This window comes from Myodes glareolus, chromosome 4 (assembly GCF_982192425.1).
Source record: "Myodes glareolus chromosome 4, mMyoGla1.1, whole genome shotgun sequence".
NCBI classification, from domain to species: Eukaryota; Metazoa; Chordata; class Mammalia; order Rodentia; family Cricetidae; genus Myodes; species Myodes glareolus.
In genome coordinates this window covers 65,915,516-65,936,071 of record NC_142029.1, presented here as the reverse complement: position 1 = coordinate 65,936,071, position 20,556 = coordinate 65,915,516, and the positions used below count along the sequence as shown (strand labels likewise).

Below are 20,556 nucleotides of genomic sequence, written 5' to 3'. Positions count from 1 at the left end.
TGTGTTACCACTGCCTGGTCTATAAGGCTAATCGGGGCAACTGTTTTATTCTGATCTTCAGGCAAGCTTTATAAAAATATAAATGAAATATCACTACATCTGTTTATGTGGTTTATTATATTTATTGACTTGTATATGGTGAACTATCCATGCATTTCAGGGATAAAACCAACTTGACCATGGTGGATAATATTTTTATATGCCTGTGTTCTATTTGCAATTATAGCAAGTTCATCAGGGATACTGGCCTGTAGTTTTCTTTTTTGTTGTTGCTGTGTCTTTACCTAGTTTGGGTATTCGTGATAATGGCTTCATAGAAGGAATTTGAAAGTGTGCTGACAAACATTTCTATAGGATGGTAGGTTTTGGACAGAAGATACTGGTTTGATCTTTCATATTATTTCAATATTTGCAATGACATCTGAGTATGTGGACTTCCTTTGTTCTAAATATGATATATTAAGGGCAGTTTGGGGCAGAAAATAAGATGTGCAGTCAGACTGGGCCTAGAGGTAGGAAATAACTTGGGTGGAATGAAGAAGTAAGGCAGACAAAAGGAACTGAAGTGGTCTGTTGTAGGAGGCTGCTTGTTTGTTCCTGGCTGCTCAGCCCCCAAATAATCACACAGAAAGTCATATTATTTGCAGTGCTGTTTAGCAAATAGCTTAAGCATATTTGTGGCTAACTCATATCTTAAATTAACCCATCTGCATTAATCTATGTATTTCCATGAGGCTGTAGCTTACTGGGTAAAGTTCTGGCGTCTGTCTCTGGTGAGGCTACATGGCTTCTCTCTTCACTCCACCTTCTTCCTCCCAGCATTCAGTTTAGTTTTCCCTGCCTAGCTTTACTCTGTCCTATCAAGCAGAGCCAGTTTCTTTATTCATTAATAAAAGCAACACATAGACATAAGGACTCCCTACACCAGTGGTCCAACCCTAGAGTATAAGGATAGATCTACCTGAGTGAAGAGGTTGGGTGTGGCATGGGAGGTTGTGGAGTTGGTGTGGCCTATGGGTTGGAAGGTAGGCAGGGTGGGTCCCAGAGGAAGCCTCGAAATTGGTTATTGTACACACAGGAATGGAAAGACTAGTCCTAGGCATTGGATATGGGGGAGGGGATGTGGAAGGGGTTCAGACTAAATCTCTTTGGTCAGGGAGGATGTGGGAGGGTCAGACATACTCAGTTGACTAGACCCTGGAGAAGGAAGTGGGAGATCTGGGTGGGTGGAGAGATTAGATGAAGTATAGCAGGGCCCTGTGGGTAAGTGGCAGGTAGATTGGTCTTGGTGGAATTCTTGAAGTTAAGTTGCTTTGCAGGTAGGGATGGCCTGACAAAGCCAGTGCACTGGATGTTGACCCCAGGCTAGATCTGGCCAGTTAGGGGGAGTGTGTAGAGGAGAGGGTCGGACAGGCAGATTCACCCATTTAGAAAAGGATGTGCTGGATCCCAAGCTCTAAAAACATGACAAAAATCAATGAAGATTTATTGAAAAAAGGTAAAAGAACAAGGGCAGGAAAAACTGTAGAAAGACCCTTGTGTTAGTAGTAAAGTAATGTTCTGACCTCACCAAAGTGACTCTGTTCTTTAATTTTCCTTGTGTTGAGCAGTAAGATTTGTTGAAGAGGAGAGGAAAGTAGAAAACAAAAGCCAGTCTGGAAACCATGGCACTGGATTCTGATTTGCTTTTATGGCATGTTTGCTCTGTCTACTTTACGTGAAGCAGGGATAACATAAGGAACTTAAAAAATAAAGCTAAGTGATCTAAATTAGAAAACAGATCTATAAGGGAATGTTAGAGATTTCCTAATCTGTTAGGATATACAATATAGGGGCTACTTGTCAGTTGTCAAGCACTTGGCCAGTTATCATTAGAGATGCTTTAAATGGTAGGAATCCATCTTCATGGAGGATACAATGAAGAACATAAAAACCAAATTGAAAAAGTTGAGAGAATTTGTTTGAGGAAACTGCATTTATTTCTAAAACTTAGTCTTTAGGAAAGATTGCCCTTTAGGATGAGAGGTTTTACCTCTGCCTCATTCACCAAACGTTTGCTGTAGGAATGAATGCGTGAATTGCTAGAAGTGAAGTGTATGAAGTGTAGGACCACCACGAATTAATAATGTTCATAAAAGCAAGTGAAATTAACATACATTATACTTGTCACAAATTCAGATTGTGGAGTTAATTTGTAAGACTTGTTTTATAATATGAAATTAATGTAATTTTAAATAGTGTCTGTCCATAGTTCATCATTATGAAGACAACTAAATGTAGTTTTCTGGTAATACAGTTCACTAAAGAGGAAAAGTTGGGGACACAATGGCACACAAGCATAATCCAGCACTAGGGAGACAGAAACAGAAGGACAGCACAAATTTGATACCAACACAATTTACATAAGAAGTTGCAACCTGTCTAGAAATTCTAACAATATCCTACCTCAACAAAACAAAAAAGGGAAAGAATACTAGTCATCTCTCTTTTCTCTTGAAAGACTTCAAATATTAAATCACTGGATTTTCACCTGTTGTTTAAGAAAAAGCATGACCTGTTGCTGTCATGTAAATATACTGATGCTGATAAAATGTATATGTAGGGCCAGATGAACATGCCTTTAATCCTAAAATTCTGGAGGCAGAGGCAAGTGAATGTCTGTGACTTCAACCATCCTAATCTACATGACAAGTTCCAGTCCAGTCAGGGATATATAATGAGATGCTGTTTAATTTTTTTTAATTTTTTTAAAAAAGTCTCAGGAATAAATTTGACTGTTCTAACTATAATTACCCTTAAACCTTGGAGGAATGCAAGTAATTACTGGCAAGTAGATTTAATGATTTTTCCCCACTTACTTTCCATCCCTGTGTATTTTTTGGTAAAGGATCTAATTAAATCTTTTTCCATGTTTTTTTTGTCTTTTTCATTTATGTGGGTGCAAAATCTATGTGTGTTTGCATGTGTGTGGGTAAGTTGTAAGTGGGAATGCACATTTGTGCATGTGGAGTCCTGAGGTTGATGTCAGTTGGGAATCTTACTCGATTGCTTTCTACTTTTATTCTCTTTTGAGGCGGAGTCTCTCTCTCTCTCTCTCTCTCTCTCTCTCTCTCTCTCTCTCTCTCTTACTTTTTTCAAGTTTAATTTTTTTCAAAGTTTATTAAATTATAAAAGTTTCCATTTCCGCCCCTCCTCCCAACAGCCTCCCACTCCCTCCACTCCCCCTCCTCCTCCCTTTCCATCCCTTTTAGAGCCTACCAGAGGCTAGTTAGCCATGCTGCTCCAGGGAGTCCCTGTTTCTGCCTTTTGCCTTCTAAGGCTGGAGTTATAGAAGAGGCACATTTATGTGGGTTCTGGGCATCTAAATTTTGGTCTTCTTACTTACATAAAAGCACTTTAAACCATTGAAACATCTCCCCAGCTCCTTTTTTTAAATTTTAAACAGATTTGTTGATATTATTGAGTTGAATTCTTTGTATATTCTCAATACAATTCTTTTTTTTTAGATTATTTGTTTGCTAAACATTTTCTCTCAGTAAGTTCCCCATCCTTTCATTTTCTTATCATCCTGTTTCAAAAAGGAGACAATTTCCAGTAGATAAAGATTGCTTTATTATTCCTGCAACTTAGGATATCTTTTCTCTGTCTCTTCCTCTCCTCTCTTCCTCTTTCTCTCTTCCTGTCTCTCTCTCTCTCCCTCTCCCCTTCTCCCTCTCCCTCTCTACCTTCTTCCTTTCCTTTCTTTTTTTTAAATTTTATTTTATATTACAACTGAAGTTTTCTCTTCCACCCCTCCTCCTGCCCCCAAACCTGCACCCAGTCCACCCTCCCATCCACTCCTCCCAATGGGTAAAATGCTCCAATGGGGAGTTAGCAATATTATATTGGGACAGGACCAAGTCCCTCTCCTCTGCGTTAAGACTGAGTATGGCATCCTAACATAGGGAATGGGTTCCTACCAGCTAGCTCATACACCAGGGTTATGATCCTGGTCATACTGCCAGGTGCTTCACAGATAGTCCAAGCTTCACCACTGTCTCCCACATATGGAGGGCCTAGTTTGGTCCCATCAAGACTTCACAGCTGTCGTGTGATTCTCATGAATCATGTCATGATTCTCCATGAGCTTATTTCAACTGTCTCTGTGGATTTCTCCATCAATGTCTTGTTTTGTTTTGTTTTGTTCTGTTCTGTTTTTGAGACAGGGTTTCTCTGTGTATCTTTGACTGTGCTGGAACTTGCTCTGTAGACCTCAAACTTACAAAGATCTACCTGCTTCTGCTTCCCAAGTACTGGTCTCCATCATGATCTTGACCTCCCTTGCTCATATATTCCCTCCTCCCTCTCTTCTGTTGTATTCCTGGATCTGTTACTTGGTTGTGGATCTCTGCATCTGATTCCATCCATCACTGGATGAAGGCTCTATGATGATGATTTGGATAATCACCAATCTGATTACAGGGGAAGGCCAGTTCGAGTACCCTTTTCACTGTTGCTAGGAGTCTTAGCTGGGGTCATCCTCGTGGAATCTTGGGAATATCCCTAGCACCAGGTTTCTCCCTAACCCAATACTGACTGTCTCAAAATCTCTCTTTCATTACTCTGCCACTCCGTCCCTCTCCCCACTTGATCATTCTGTTCCCTCATGTTCTCATCTCCCATCTCCTCCCCTTTAACACCTGTCTTGCCCCAGTTCACCTAGGAGGTCTCATCTAATTCCCCTTCCCAGGGCAATCCATGTGTCCATCTTAGTGTCTTTCTTATTACCTAGCTTTTCTGAAACTGTGGATTATAGTCTGGTTATCCTTTGCTTTACATCTAATATCCACTTATGAGTGAGTACATAGAGTGTTTGTTTTTCTGAGTCTGGGTTTACTCACTCGGGATGTCTTTTTCTAGTTCAATTTGCTTTCAAATTGCATGATGTCATTGTTTTTTACAGCTGAGTAGCATTTCATGTGTAAATGTGCCACATGTTCTTTATCCATTCTTCAGTTGAAGGGCATGTAGATTGTTTCCAGGTTCTGGCTTTTACAAATAATACTGCTATGAACATTGTTGAGAAAGTGTTTTTGTGGTTTGATTGAGAATACTCAAGAGCAGTATCACTGAGTCTTGAGGTAGATTGATTACCAATTTTCCGAGAAACCACCGTACTGATTTCCAAAGTAGTTGTACACGTTCACACTCCCACCAGCAGTGAAAGAGTGCTCTCCTCACTCCATATCCTTTCTAATATAACCTGTCCTTAGTATTTTTTATCTTAGCCATTCTGATGGTTATAAGACGGTATATCAGCGTCGTTTTTATTTGCATTCCTCTGATGGCTAAGGATGTTGAACAATTCCTTAAATTTCTTTTTGCCATTTGAGATTGTTCTGCTGAGAATTCTCTATTTAGCTCTGCACCCCATTTTGTAGTTAGATTTTGTTTCGTATTTTGATGTCTAGTTTCTTGAGTTCTACATATATTTTGGCGATCAGCCTTCTGTCAGGTGTGGGATTGATGAAGATCTTTTCCCATTCTGTAGGGTATCATTTTGTCATATTCCCTTTTTTCTTTGCCTTACAGAAGCATTTCTGTTTCAGGAAGTCCCATTTATTGTTTGTTGCTCTCAGTGTCTGTTCTACAGGTGTTATATTTAGGAAATGGTTGCCTGTGCCAATGCACTCCAGGCTACTTCCCACTTTCTCTTTTTTCAGGTTCAGTATAACTGGTTTTATGTTGAGTGTCTTGATCCATTTGGACTTGAGTTTTGTGCATGATCTATTTTCATTCTTATACATGTTGATATCCACTTATGCCAGCACCATGTGTTAAATATGTTTTCTTTTTTACATTGTATCATTTTGACTTCTTTATAAAAAACTAGATGTTCATAGATATGTGGATTAATATCAGGCTCTTCGGATTGATTCCATTAATCCATGTGTCTGTTTTTATACCATACTAAGCTATTTTTATTACTATAGCTCTATAGTAGAGTTTGAAGTCAGGGATTGTGATGCCTGCAGAAGTTCCTTTATTGTACAGGATTGGTTTTGACCATACTGGGTTTTTTTGCTTTTCTGTATGAAATTGAGCATTGTTCTTTCGAGTTCTGTGAAGAATTTTGCTGGGCATTGCATTGAATCTGTTGACTGCTTTTGGTAAGATTGCAGTTTTTACTGTGTTAATTCACCTACCCAAGAACTTGGGAAATCTTTCCATTTTCTGGTGTCTTGTTTAATTTCTTTCTCCAAAGATTTAAAGTTCTTGCCATACAGGCTTACCACTTGTTTGGTTAGAGTTACTTTAAGATATTTTATGTTATTTGTAGTTATTGTGAAGGGTATTATTTCTCTGATTCCTTTCTCAGCCTGTTTATCATTTGTATATAGGAGGGATACTGATATTTTTGAGTTGATCTTGTATCCTGTCACATTACTGAAGGTATTTATTATCTATTGGGGTTCCCTCATCAAATTTTTGGGGTCACTTATATATACTAACATATCTGCAAATAGTGATGATTTGACTTTTCTTTTGTATCGCCTTGATCTCCTTTTGTTGTCTTATTGCTCTAGCTAGAACTTCAAGTACTATATTGAAGTGATATGGAAAGAGTGGACAGCCTTGTCTTGTTCCTGGTTTTAGTGGAATTGTTTTGAGTTTCTCCGTTTAATTTGATGCTGGCGATTGGCTTTTTGTAAATTGCTTTTATTATGTTTAGTTATGTTCTTTGTGTCCCTGATATCTCCAAGACCTTTATCATGAAGGGATGTTGAATTTTGTTGAAGGCTTTTTTAGCATGATCATGTGGGGTTTTTTCTTTATTTGTTTACATGGTAGATTGCTTTGGCAGATTTTCATATATTGAACTAACCCTGCATCTCTGCATCTCTGCAGGGTTAGTGGATGAGTTTTTTAATGTATTAATGGATTCTGTTTGCCTGTATTTTATTCAGTATTTTTGCATCAATGTTCATAAGGGAGACTGATCTGTAGTTCCCTTTCTTTATTGCGTATTTGTATGGTTTTTGTATCAAAGTAACTGTAGCTTCATAAAATGAATTTGGCAATGTTCCTTCTGTTTCTATTATGTGGAACAGTTTGAGGAGTATTGGAATTAGTTCTTCTTTAAAATTCTGGTAGAATTTTGCACTGACGCCATCTGGCCCTGGTCTGGTTTTGGTTGGAAGACTTTATGACTGCTTCTATTTCCATAAGTGTTATAGGTCTATTTAAATTGTTTATCTGTCTTGATTTTATTTTGGTATATGGATGTTTTCTTAATAATTTTAGGCCACCAAGTGTTTTTGCTTTTATATGTTGAATATGAAAACTCAAATTTCAACACGATACAAGGCTCTTTATTTTATCCTGTATTTTGCCTTTATTTACTTGTAATTTTATGATTTGGCCTATTTAAGTATGTAATCCATTCAAGTTAATTGTTGTAGATAGGAATCAAGGTTTGTTTTTAATATGAATTCTTCAGTATTATTTGTTAAGCTGTTGTATTCTTTGTGAAAGTTTATTTATTTGTATGTATGTCTATGGGCCGTGTGTGCCCTTGGCAAAGGGAGAGGGTGTTAAATCCTCTGGAACTAGAGTTATAGGTAATTGTGGGCCACTCAACCTGAAAGCTGGGAACCAAAGTCAGGTCCTCTGAAAAAACAGCAAGTGCCCTTCACCACTGAAGTACTTGTCCAGCTCCATGCTTAACTCTCTGAATTACCTTGATGACTTGTTTGTTGGTTGGTTGGTTTCTCTGTAGCTTTGGAGCCTGTCCTGGAACTAGCTCTTGTAGACCAGGTTGGCCTCAAACTCTCACAGAGATCCACTTGCCTGTGTCCCAAGTTCTGGGATTAAAAGCGTATATTACCACCACTCAACTTTTACCTCGATATCTTTATTTTTTCTAATTTCTTTTTTTTAACTGAATTAACTGTTTGTTTGTTTATTTAGTTATTTATTTATTTAAAGTTTCCACCTCCTCCCCGCCTACCTTTTCCCTCCCCCTTCCCACCTCCCCCTCCCCACCTCTCCCTCCCTCTCTAGTCCTAAGAGCAGGCAGGGTTCCCTGCCTCCTGGGTAGTCCAAGGTCCTCCCCACTCCATCCAGGTCTATAAAGGTAAGCATCCAAACAAACCTGGCTCCCACAAAGTCAGTCCATGCAGTAGAATCAAAACCCAGTGCCATTGTCCTTGGCCTCTCAGTCAGCCTTCATTGCCAGCCATATTCAGAGTGTCCAGTTTGATCACATGCTCCATCACTCCCAGTCCAGCTGGCCTTGGTGAGCTCCCATTAGATCAGCCCCACCGTCTCAGTGGGTCGACGTACCCTTTGTGATCCTGACTTCCTTGCTCATATTCTCCCTCCTTCTGCTCCTCATTTGGACCTTGGGAGCTAAGTCCAGTGCTCCAATGTGGGTCTCTGTCTCTATCTCCATCCATCGCCAGATGAAGGTTCTATGGTGATATGCAAGATATTCATCAGTGTGTCTATGGGACAAGGCCATGTCAGGCACCCTCTCCTCTGCTGCCCAAGGAACCATCTGGGGACCTATCCTTGGACCTGGGAACCCCTCTAGAGACAAGTCTGTTGCAAACCCTAAAATGGCTCCCTTAATTAAGATATTTACTTCCCTGCTCCCATATCCACCCTTCCTCCATCCCACCCATCCCATTTCCCCAAGCTCTCCTGAATCCTCCCCTTCTCCCTTCTCTCTACTCATCTCCCGTTACACACACACCCCCTCACCCCTCACCCCTGTGCACCCAAGTTTTGCCTGGCAATCTTGTCTACTTCCAATATCCAGGAGGATAACTATATGATTTTCTTTGGGTTCACCTTCTTATTTAGCTTCTCTAGGATCACTAATTATAGGCTCAATGTCCTTTAATTATAGCAAGAATCCACTTATGAGTGAGTACATACCATATTCCTCTTTTTGGGTCTGGGTTACCTCACTCAGTAAAGCATTTTCTATTTCCATCCATTTGCATGCAAAATTCAAGATGTCATTGTTTTTTACCGCTGAGTAAAACTCTAATGTGTATATGTTCCACACCTTGTTTAACCATTCTTCTATTGAGGGGCACCTAGGTTGTTTCCAGGTTCTGGCTATTACAAATAGTGCAGCTATGAACATAGTTGAACAAATGCTTTTGTAGTATGATAGGGCATCTCTTGCGTATATTCCCAAGAGTGGAGATGCTGTCTCCTGAGGGAGGTTGACTCCCAGTTTCCTGAGAAACCGCCACACTGATTTCCAAAGTGGCTGCATGTAAGCTTCCGCACTTTTCTGTGGACACCCGAACCTCGAAACAGGCGCGCGCTTTTCCTGACTCGAGCCCACGAGAACGGACGACTGCCCTAGGGGTTAAAACACATGACACATACACAAAGAGACTGGGCTCATCTGCCAAGGAGCAAGTGGCAAATGGCAGCTTTATTAAGCATAAGTTGAGTATATATACTGTGGGGCAAAAGGACACCAGCCCCCCCATCAGGAACAAGGAAAGAGAAAAGTCAGGGGGCCGCACCCAAGGTCGGAGAGCAGCTGAACAGAGAAAAGAGGAACCTTTCCTTCTCTGACCAGGGAACCTTGCCTGCGGCGAGAACCTTGCTTGCAGGTGGAATTACCATAACAGTAGAGGGAGAGTTCTCTCTAAGCTACACCCTTGGGCCGTAGGTAAAATTATCATAACAGGAGGGCAGTTCTATGCTACACCCTCAAGCTGATGCAGTGGAACCAGGAAGCAGAACAGCCCTGCATAGCGCCTCGGAAAAATGGGGAACCTGTGTACCTACAAGTCTCCCTTTAAATATATATAAATATGATGACTAGCAGCTGTCTTAGGCATGTCGGTCGTTGGGTTAGATCTCTAAACCCGTCTATGGGAATGTGTTTAGGTCCAAACGCACCCCCTGTCTTAGGCGAGACCGCCCCCCCGTGCAATAAACCCGTCATTGCTTTATTAGTTATACATTGAATCCAGCCATATTTTTGCTGAAAGATATTTTGAGGCGAATGCCTACTAGGGCCAGGCCATGGCGGACCTGAAGCCATTGGCCAGGTGAAAATGTTCCAGCATACATATGAGCAATCCTGGAAGAGACTGTGCTTGCACAGTGTCTGAAACGTTTTGCTCTGAATAGAGCCCTTTGAGTAAGGCTACGGCATCGGCAAATGGGACCCCTGGAATGACTAATCAAATTAAATTAAAGCCAATTAGCAATTTTGTATTCCGGGGTCCGAGAAAAGCAGCAAAATCTTATCCAGTGACCAGCAGAGGTCAAAATCCACATCCAGTTTGTAAAGATCAACAAAAGCATCCAATCAAGAATTTAAATTAATTTGAATGTTCATGGTATTTTTGTCTGACCAGCAGGGTTTCGGCCGCTGGGAGTACTCAATGCTGTAATCTAGGGTAGGGGAAGTAGCTGCTTCCCCTCAGGGGGTAGAGCAGCCTTGGCTAAATAGGCAGATCAAGGCAGAGCAAAGATAGGAAGCTGGGAAAGGGGCAAAGGCAGGCGCTGGATCATCTCTCAGGAATCTGCCTCCGCCGCCGTGTCTGTGGGATCTCTTGATCTCGCCTCGTCCTCAGGTTTTTGAATAGAGGAATCCATGGTCCGCACCAGACATTCAGGGACCCAAATGGATTGCTTTGCATCCTGTGGAAACATATAAACCGCTCCTCTACCCCAAATTAATACATGAACTGGACCATGTTACATATTGGGAGTAACAAATAACTCAGAACAAAACTTAGCTCAGCCAGTATTGACGTTGGCTGGTCTTGAACTTAGAGACCTGCAGGTCTCTGCTCCAAAGAGCAAATTTCATTGGCCTGTGCCATTGTAACCGGCCTAAATATTGGGCTGTATAGCCAACCCCAAAACATCCTTTAGAATTAGTTTTGCCTGTGACTTTTTCAGGGGCAGAAAATAATTATCTGATCCAGTACATGAGCACTTACATAACTGGATAGAATTACTAAAATTGTTACCTTTATGGGGGCACATTGCCTCCCGCCAACATTTGAGAAATAATTAATAGGATCGACATATCTGGCTACAGATGTGGAAATCTTTGTCAGTCATCAATTCATATAAAAAACATAAGGACTCCAGAAATAGTCCTCCAAAGAGCAATTAAATAAATTAAAATATATGCAACAAGTCTAAACTGAAAATTCTCAATGGACAAAGTTAAAAATGACTGAAAGATATTTAAAAAATCCTTAATATGACATATTTAATCATAGGAGAAATGTGAATCAAAATAACTTTTGAGACTTTATCTTATTTTAAATGACATGACCAAGATCAAACATTGTTTATAGTTTATATTTAAGAGAAACCTTATTATGATTGTTGGAAATGTAAATTGGCACAGTCTGGAATTTTAGAAAATTAGGCAACATACCATCTCAAAATTTAGCTATACCTCTTTAGGTCCTAAATATAAAAGATGTTTAACCATGTCATAAGGACATGTGTTTAACCATGTATATAGCAGAATTATTTTATTAATATAGAATCTGAAAACAACCCAAATGTATCTCTCTAACATGCCTGATAAATGAAATAGCCATAAATGTTATAGAATATTTTGAATATAACTCTAATTATATAAATTAAAAAATCTGTATAACAAGACTTTAAACCTTATAAGAAATTTAAGCCATTAGACAATGGAGAGATCTTTATTCATCCGTGAAAACAATATCAAATAAGCCAAATGGACAATATTACTGAAAATTAATCCATGAACTTAATGTAAATGTCCATTAAATTTATGATGAAAATTCAGACTTTGAATAAAATAATTATTACCCTTACGAGAAAATGTAAACTTAAAATCCTGTATAATTAAGGAACCTTTGAATCTATAATAATCCTTAACTTAAAACTGTCTAGACTTAAGTCCTAAGTAAATTGTTTTAAACCAACATAGTTGAGCTATTGCTCCAAAAATATAATTTTGAGAAACCCGTTCTTCCGCTCCTAGCCTGGAGCCCTCTAAAAATGTGTAAGCAACCTTTCTTTAAAAAGGAAAACATTAGATTTTTTAAAACCAGACAGTTGTTTTAACAACCTCTTTAACTCTGATTTTCCCGGGGTATTTTTTATTTTTTAATTATCTCTTATCTCTTAATTATCTTAAGTATCTCTTATTTAATTATATCTTAATCCTCAATGCATCCTGGCCAGACTACAGGATGACCTGGTCCATAATCCTCACCTTTCCGATCTCACCCATGAGTCTCGGCGGAGGGTGTCCAGGTTGAATGAAATCCATAGAGCATGAAGTTGAGGAGAAACAGCAGCTTGCTTATTGCTCTGCTGGGGCTAGCTTTTTACCATGGCACCAAATGGGGAGCCAAGGAGGGACTCTCACCTGACCCCAGTAGGGGGTCAAGGACTGAACAAGTGTATACAACCTTCATCTACCCCAGTAGGGACTGTCATCTGACCCCAGCAGGGATCAAAGAATAATCACCTGCACTCAAACTTCCTCATCCAACTCCAGGAGCAGAGGGAAGTTATGATTCTTTGTAGATAAGCTCCTCAAACGTACATCTTTGTCCTGGAATAACTCTGCAAACCAGGCTGTCCGTGAACTCATAGAGTTCCACAGTCTCTGTTTTCCCCAATGCTGGGATTAAAGGCGTGTGTTACAACACCCAGAACTCATAGAGATCTGTCTCTGCCTCCCAGGTATTGGAATTAAAGGTGTGTACTGTCATACCCTGAAGTCACAGAGGTCAACTACCTCTGCCCCTCAAAGTCTCAGAGTTCAATTTGCCTCTGCCCCTGAAGTGTTGGAATTAAAGGTGTGTACCACCATATCCAATTACTCTCTTTCTTTAAGAACTTTAACTTTTAGCCTGCATATATTTTTAACACATTGTAAACCAGTTAGAGGTTTTTTTTTTCTTAGAATCTCTTTTTACTGTATATCTCTTTTTTTTGACTACATAAGCCTTTAATTTACTAAGCAATATGAAGATCCTTGGCTTTGATGACTAGATTTAACCCATTTCTTAGCTTTTTATTGAGATGGAAAATCCTTGACCTAGCAGCCTTAACGTTGTGTGCCATTGCCCCAGGCTATAGGTCCGCCTTTGTTATCTAGGATACGGGCAACCTGCTGAAGCGGCAACCTGCTGAAGCAGCTCCCCAACTATGGCGCGCTTTCTGAGCTAACCCAAAGGTAGCAACTGCCTGCCAGAAAACTGTAGGCTCGTGGCCTCTGTCAGCTTAAAGGCATTTGTGTCTGGCTCGGCCTTAGTCGCGGGCGTGTGTAACCTTTGCTCTGTTGGTGCCGCTCCGAGCTTTACATAACGTTACATACAGCCTCCAACGTAAACCTGCCCTTAGCCCATCCATTTGTGGCAGGCATCTTTTGGCATCGCGGCGTTCCGCGCCTTGGCCGCCAGTTTCCTGGGACTCCTAGAGTTGTCAGCCGCAGTTGCGCAGCCTGCCGGAGTCCCGTGTACATACCCTGTACGGTCTATTGGCCTCTGTGCAGGCGGATCACATTCCGCCTAGCATGTAGCTCATTAGCTGCGGGTAATACCCAGCTCCATCTATGGCTTGGGGCTCAAGGCTGCTGCGCTCTCTTATTTTGTCAAAACTCTCTCTCTTTTTGGCTCTTTTGCCTTTAGTTATTCAGAAACTTTTAATAGAATTGTTAGACACACCTTTAAATATTTTCTCAGCCCAAGGCCTGCAGTTACATGGCCTTCGGCTATTGCTAGCGTGCTTGCTTAAGCTGGGTCCTGGGTCCTGTAACCTTGGGAACGGATTTCAGCCGGGAGCTAGCTGCGCATAGCCTGTTCTCTTTGGCAAAAATTAAAGTTCCCTGCATGTGAGAGTCAGGGATTGAGTTTTAAAATAGTCTAAACAGTCTCTTGAGCTGTGTCATTTTAATCCTGGTACCTAGTCTCATTACGAATTTTAGCAGCTGATTTGCCCACTGGCCTTCAGCTCTGGATCAGACCTTTCGGCACCCATACTTCTAAAAATCAAGCTCATTCACCCCCTTATCACATGTGCACAATTGCACACTACAAAACTGCAAAATCTGGCCAGATTCCGGATCGTGGGGGGACCCCTACCTCTTTGGGGTTCTCGTGGTAGATCCACAGACGGCAGAACGCGGTTCTTCAGTCCTTATTCAAAGCCTACTGAGGGACGCCATCTGTAAGCTTCCGCACTTTTCTGTGGACACCCGAACCTCGAAATAGGCGCGCGCTTTTCCTGACTCGAGCCCACGAGAACGGACGACTGCCCTAGGGGTTAAAACACATGACACATACACAAAGAGACTGGGCTCATCTGCCAAGGAGCAAGTGGCAAATGGCAGCTTTATTAAGCATAAGTCGGGTATATATACTGTGGGGCAAAAGGACACCAGCCCCCCATCAGGAACAAGGAAAGAGAAAAGTCAGGGGGCCGCACCCAAGGTCGGAGAGCAGCTGAACAGAGAAAAGAGGAACCTTTCCTTCTCTGACCAGGGAACCTTGCCTGCGGCGAGAACCTTGCTTGCAGGTGGAATTACCATAACAGTAGAGGGAGAGTTCTCTCTAAGCTACACCCTTGGGCCGTAGGTAAAATTGTCATAACAGGAGAGGGCAGTTCTATGCTACACCCTCAAGCTGATGCAGTGGAACCAGGAAGCAGAACAGCCCTGCATAGCGCCTCGGAAAAATGGGGAACCTATGTACCTACAGCTGCACAAGTCTCTCATGTGTGCTTTCTCCGTTTCCTTTATGTGGGCACTTAGTGCTATGAACTTTTGTCTTAGCACTGCTTTCATAGTGTCCCATAGGTTTGGGTATGTTGTTGGTATCTTTATTTTCGTTAAATTCAAGGAAGATTTTGATTTCTCTCTTTATTTCTTCCTTGACCCGGGGATGGTTCAGTAGTTGACTGTTCAGTTTCCATGAGTTTGTAGGCTTTCTGGGGTTAGAATTGTTGTTGAATTCCAACCTTATTCCATGGTGATCTGATAGTACACAGGTGATTACTACAATTTTTCTCTATCTATGGGTGTTTGCTTTGATACCATTTACGTGATCAATTTTTGAGAAGGTTCCATGTGATGCTGAGAAGAAGGTATATTCTTTTCTGTTTGAGTGGAATGTTCTATAGATGTCTGTTAGGTCCATTTGGTTCATTACATCTGTTATTTCTCTTATTTATCTGTTAAGCTTCTGTCTGGTTGACCTATCCATTGGTGAGAGTGAAGTGTTGAAATCTCCTACTAGAGTGTGTGGTTTAATGTATTCTTTGAGTTCTAGTAATGTTTCTTTTACATAAGTGGGTGCTTTTATATTAATGGCATAGATATTCAGGATAGAGACTTCCTTCTGATGAATTGTTTCTGTTATGAGTATAAAGTGTCCATCTCCATCTCTTCTGATTGGCCGGTCTGAAAGGTTGTCCTCAGCACAGCGACAGGACTCTTGGAGGTCTAAGGACCCAGCAGAAAAAAGGGCGAACTCAAGGGGGAGAGGAGAGTTGTGTGGAGCCAAGAAGCCCCTGCAGCAGGAGCTGGAAGTGGGTAGCCTCGGTGAAGGAGCAGGACCTGTTCCTGTTCCTTGGTCAAGGACCTTGCAGACAATATGGCAGGCTTGGGGGGTGGGGGGTAGGGTGGGCAGGGAAGTGTGGAACAGAGAAGCCCGCTGCAGGAGCTAAAGGGGTCCATTGCTCCTTTCCCGGATGTTCCCTACAGGTCTGAAAGGTTGTCCTCAGGACAGGGACAGGACTCTAGGAGGTCAAAGGACCCCTCAGACAAAAGGGCGAACTCAGAGGGGTGGGGGAATATGCGGAGCCAAGAAGCCCCTGCAGCAGGAGCTGGAGGTGCCTTGCACTGCCGTGCACTCCCCTCCACTCTCCTCTGACTGGGCTGCTGCCCACTCACCCCTCTCGATATCTTTATTGAAAGTAATTTAACTTTACCCATGTGATTTATTTTCTCACTTAACAAAGACCTTCCTTAACTCCATGTAACTAAAAGTACATCGCTTCTGTTTCACACCATGCCTTTCAGAGTTACAGATCTGCTGTTTGAACTTCTTCATTCTTCTCACACAGCTGTTCTTACCCTTTTACTGAGGCAGCTCTCCCAGACTCATCTTGCTATTCTAACATTTGTCCTTAGCTAAGATGGTTCTCTATGGCCTTGACTGAAACAGTATCCCATTGTAATTATTTTTCTTCTGTGTTGTTGTTTGTCCCTATGTTTCTCTGTTGTTAGTTTTTCTTTTGCCTATTTCTTAAATCTCAGTACCTTTAGGATTCTGATCAAATCTCATTCTATAGGAATTCCTTCCTTATTCTCATTTACGCCTTCAAATGGTGAATCTCAACTTCATATCTGACCTAAATCTTTTGAGATTTGGTTATGCACATCTCGCTATCTACAAGGACTAAAAAGTATCTTGTATATATCTTGTTCACATTTGTATTTCCATGTTTATCACAGAGCATCACAGAAAGTTCTAACTATTTACTTGGTGAACAAACAAATATATAAAAAGCTAGTCAAATTTGGTAGGATGCATCTTATTATTCTAAGTGTGATATTTTCTACTATTCTTTTGTTAATCTCTCAGACATTTAATGAGTGTAACTGGGCATATAAAGAACATTTCCTTTATGTTAGCATAGATTTTTTCACTATGTAAAAAACAGTAACTTAGTGTTACTGTTACAGTTGGTAAGGAGCCGGGGGTGGGGGTGGGGGAGCAGTAAGGAGTTGTTGAGCTGGGATGGGAACATTAGAGAGCAAGGGAATATTTTTCCAAATATTTCAAATACTGTTTCTGATGTGTTTTAGTCCATAATTTTCTACAGGAATGGTCTGTATGAATTGAGAATAAAATATTTAGTGTGTTAAAATCTCATTGCAGCAAGAAGAAAAATTCTTATAAAGACTTCGGTAAAGTTTGAAAAACAGTATATAGTAATTAAAGTCCTCAAATAATTCCCTGGAGTTATATATGTAGAAAGATATAAACTGAATAATATAACTTCTTTTACGTCTAGTATTATACATATTTTTTCAATTATCTCTCATATCAGAGATTATATTTGCTATAATAGGTGTAGAATTAGACTCCAACTTCGAGGAGACCTATGGAGGAGTATAAGCTCATTGCTACTTTCAAGGAGCTCACAACTTGAGAGAGACTAGACACACAGTCACAACTAATCAATAAACAACAACATATATGCATTGCAAATTGCTTGGCACAACAAGTAAGGTATTTTACCAGTGCATGTGGTTTTAATCCTTGCCTATCACAATAAGCTGTTTTATAAACCTTTAGGGATTTTTCTGCATATGCCTTTTTAATTTGTTTCAGAATATGTAGTTCATTACATTTTCTGTCTCTCTCTTTCCTACATTTCAGTGAACGGTTTCTGGTGAGACTGAACAAGAATGGTGGACCAAGGAACCCAGAGAAGATAGAACGAATGTGTGCCCTTTTTACAGTATGTACAAATTCTCTTTCCTCCCTTTGTGTGCCAACTTTAATCAAGGGCCTGCTGTGTGAATATTGTCACTCTGGAAACAAACATCTATTCTTATCTCCCACCTCCACTAGTGAGGATAGGAATTGATTTATGTTTCCATAAGGTTTTTATGAAATATTTGTAGAGACCTTTAGTTAGCAGTGGTTTTTAATTGATATTTTATTTTAAAAAATCAGGTACCTAATGTAGATTTTGTATGCTATTTCATATAAAATCTCTGATTGCCCAAGGCATCCACCAGACCTACAGTTTAGGAGCCATCTAGTAAGTTCATGTAAACTAACCTGTCCTCTTTATAATACCAAATGGAGGAATTTTTCTACTCTCATCCGTACTTATACTTTTCCAAATAACTATGTTATTGCTCTTGGTCTCCACTCATGAAACCATCATCTCAAAAGGCTTGGCAAATCTGCTTATTAGAAATTAAATCTCATAATTCTACAACGCCCTTGTGTTATCCAAATCAACTTTATTTATTTTTACTAAGTAAAAATATCCATCTTTATTTAAATTAATTTATTGAAGAAGAAAACAAGAATATATCACAATTTAAAGCTCTTGGATTCTTGTGAATTCTTTGACCTGTTTCAGTGATAGTTAAGATACATCAAATTTATTGGCTAGGCATAGTTTTCTTTTGTCTGTTATAACTAGCTAGTTAGGAGGCAGAAGCTGGAGGATTAGCAAGATGCTAGCAAAAACAAAATAGAGCAAGACAGAAATCCTCATGAGCTTACAAAGGTGTGATGTTCTTGCATGTGGCCCATGACTGGTAGGTGGAGAGCTATCTTAAAGCTGATTTGATGCCTGTTAAGGGCAAATAGTATTTATCTAAAGATCTAATAAGTGACTTTATTGGAGAGCTAAAATTATGTTTCTTCACATGACTTCATATCATTTACTACAACTTAATCTGAATAAGAAACTGCTCTCAGTGGAATAGCTCTCTCTATGTAGAAAAGAATGCTTCGGCTGTATTAGAAAGTTTTCAAATCTAGCTAAGCTCAAATAATATTTTGTCCATTACTGAGCTCATCATTGAAACCTCGGGAGATAATTTAAGAAGAAAGACTAGGAAAAGCAACCCTGTGGCAATTATTGAGGGAATTAAATTAAAATGGCCAATCTAGAAAGAAGAGTGTACTCTATTCAACACCAAACAGAAGAAAAAAATGAGATTACAGGGAAAGAAATTTATGTGAGCAGAGAGCTTTGAAGTGAGAGTGCCCGACTTACGTCATTTCTAAAGCAGAAAGAGGATGTCTTAATTAGAAAGAGGCTTTTCTAGATCTTGATTTCCTCATATTTTCTACTAAAAACAAGAGAAATTGTTATGGCTGTTGTTTAGATTTGAAAGAGCTAAGTGTATAAGTAAGCTATTGAATTCTTAGATATGAATGTTCCTTGCCTCTTAAAAATAAACTTAATTATGAAGACGCTTGAATGTAATTATAGTAAGTCAAAATTTTATTTAGCACTTTATTTTTATATCTGAGTCCAGAGGCCAAAGCTGAAGCATCGCCTGTGTAAATAAAAGTGTGTGTAATACTCATGGTGTGCCCCTCATCTGCCAGAGTGGGAAAGCACAAGCTGTTAGTGTGCTACCGTGTGGTTCCCTTTGTACTACAGCCCTGGACGTTTTAAAGTTTCTCAGCTTTATTGGAGGAGTATCTACAAAGTTTTAAATAATAATTTTTATTAATTCCTTGAAAATTTCATACATGTTTTTTAATCATACTCATCCACTTCATTGAACTCCTCCATATGCATGCCTTTTCCATCCTCTCCCAACTTTGTGTCCTCATTAAAAAAAAAATTAAGTCCAATTTGTACTGCCTAATTACACAATACATATGTGTACCATTTGTGATCCTAGTGCCTGTGGAGATCAGAAGAGAGCATTTGATCCCCTGGAACTGGAGTTTCTTATGTTTGTAAGTCACTGTGTAGATGCTGGGAACTTAACTCTATTCTTGTAAAGAACAGAGTTCTTGATCACAAACTCCACTGAGCCATCTCTCCAGCCCCTAAAATTCCATTTTAAAATTAGAGAAATGTACAAAATGGAGTTCAACACATCCATTCAATATTAAAAGATAGCTTTCATGTAAAAGTTTATCTTTGTGATGCCAGAGATACCATTTTTAAAATAAACTTTTATAACTTATTTCATTGTTGCTATTTTCTAAGAACCTGGCAATATATGTGACCATTTAGGATCCAGAACTACAGTTTCACCTTTCTGTATTACCTTTTAATATCTCCCTGGTTCTGTTGTTCACAGTTACTCAGGACAGAGCTGGGACTAGAGTAAGAGAAGCAACACACAGGATGCCAAGAGTGAGAGCCTCCTTACATTTTGTACCTTAAGTTACTTCCTTGATTCCCCTTAATTCTAGTCCAATAAAAGGGTATAATCAAGGAACATGGTGACTCTGCTTTATGAGCTAACTCAAAATCATAGCCACTCTTTTTTCTGTCCGTATTAAAAGAGACAAGCATGTGAAACCAAGCAAAATATGAAAGATGGACAGAAAATAAAGCTGATGGACTCTTTCATAGAAGTGAAAATAGGAATACCTGTCTCATGAAAGAAAAGTCACACCATCAGGCACCACTAAATCACCATAATGACTGAGCAACCTGCAAGTGGATAACCTCATGACAAATCTGAAACTTCATAGACGATGGATGGATGGGTGGATGGATGGATGGATGGATGAATGGATAGTATATATGAAGTATATATGGGAGTTTTACTCTTCCTGGTGTAATGTTCTAAATAAAAAAAATAGCAAATGTGTTACTTTACAATGGATTCTAAATGTAAATATGTTGAAACAGATTTTTTAACTTTTCTGCTTGAAATTTTATGATTTTGGATTATATTTGTTTACTTAAAAGAAAATTTTGTAAAACTTCAAATAAAATTATTTTTAGGGCCAGTAAGATGGCTCAGTAGATGTTGCCAAGCCTGATGACCTGAGTTTGATTCTAGTTCCCACATGGTGG

The 20,556-nt window shown here is 39.8% G+C and overlaps 1 protein-coding gene across 7 annotated transcripts in view; it reads left to right on the top strand.

The window, feature by feature from the left end:
• The window catches only part of Dock3 (dedicator of cytokinesis 3), a 389,362-nt gene that overhangs the window by 215,730 nt on the left and 153,076 nt on the right, over window positions 1–20,556 (top strand). For all 7 annotated transcript variants that reach the window (XM_085689689.2, XM_085689687.2, XM_085689686.2 and 4 more), the window contains exon 10: window positions 17,418–17,499. In XM_085689689.2, coding sequence (XP_085545815.1) covers window positions 17,418–17,499 — 82 coding nt within the window. The remainder of the gene's footprint in view (window positions 1–17,417; window positions 17,500–20,556) is intronic.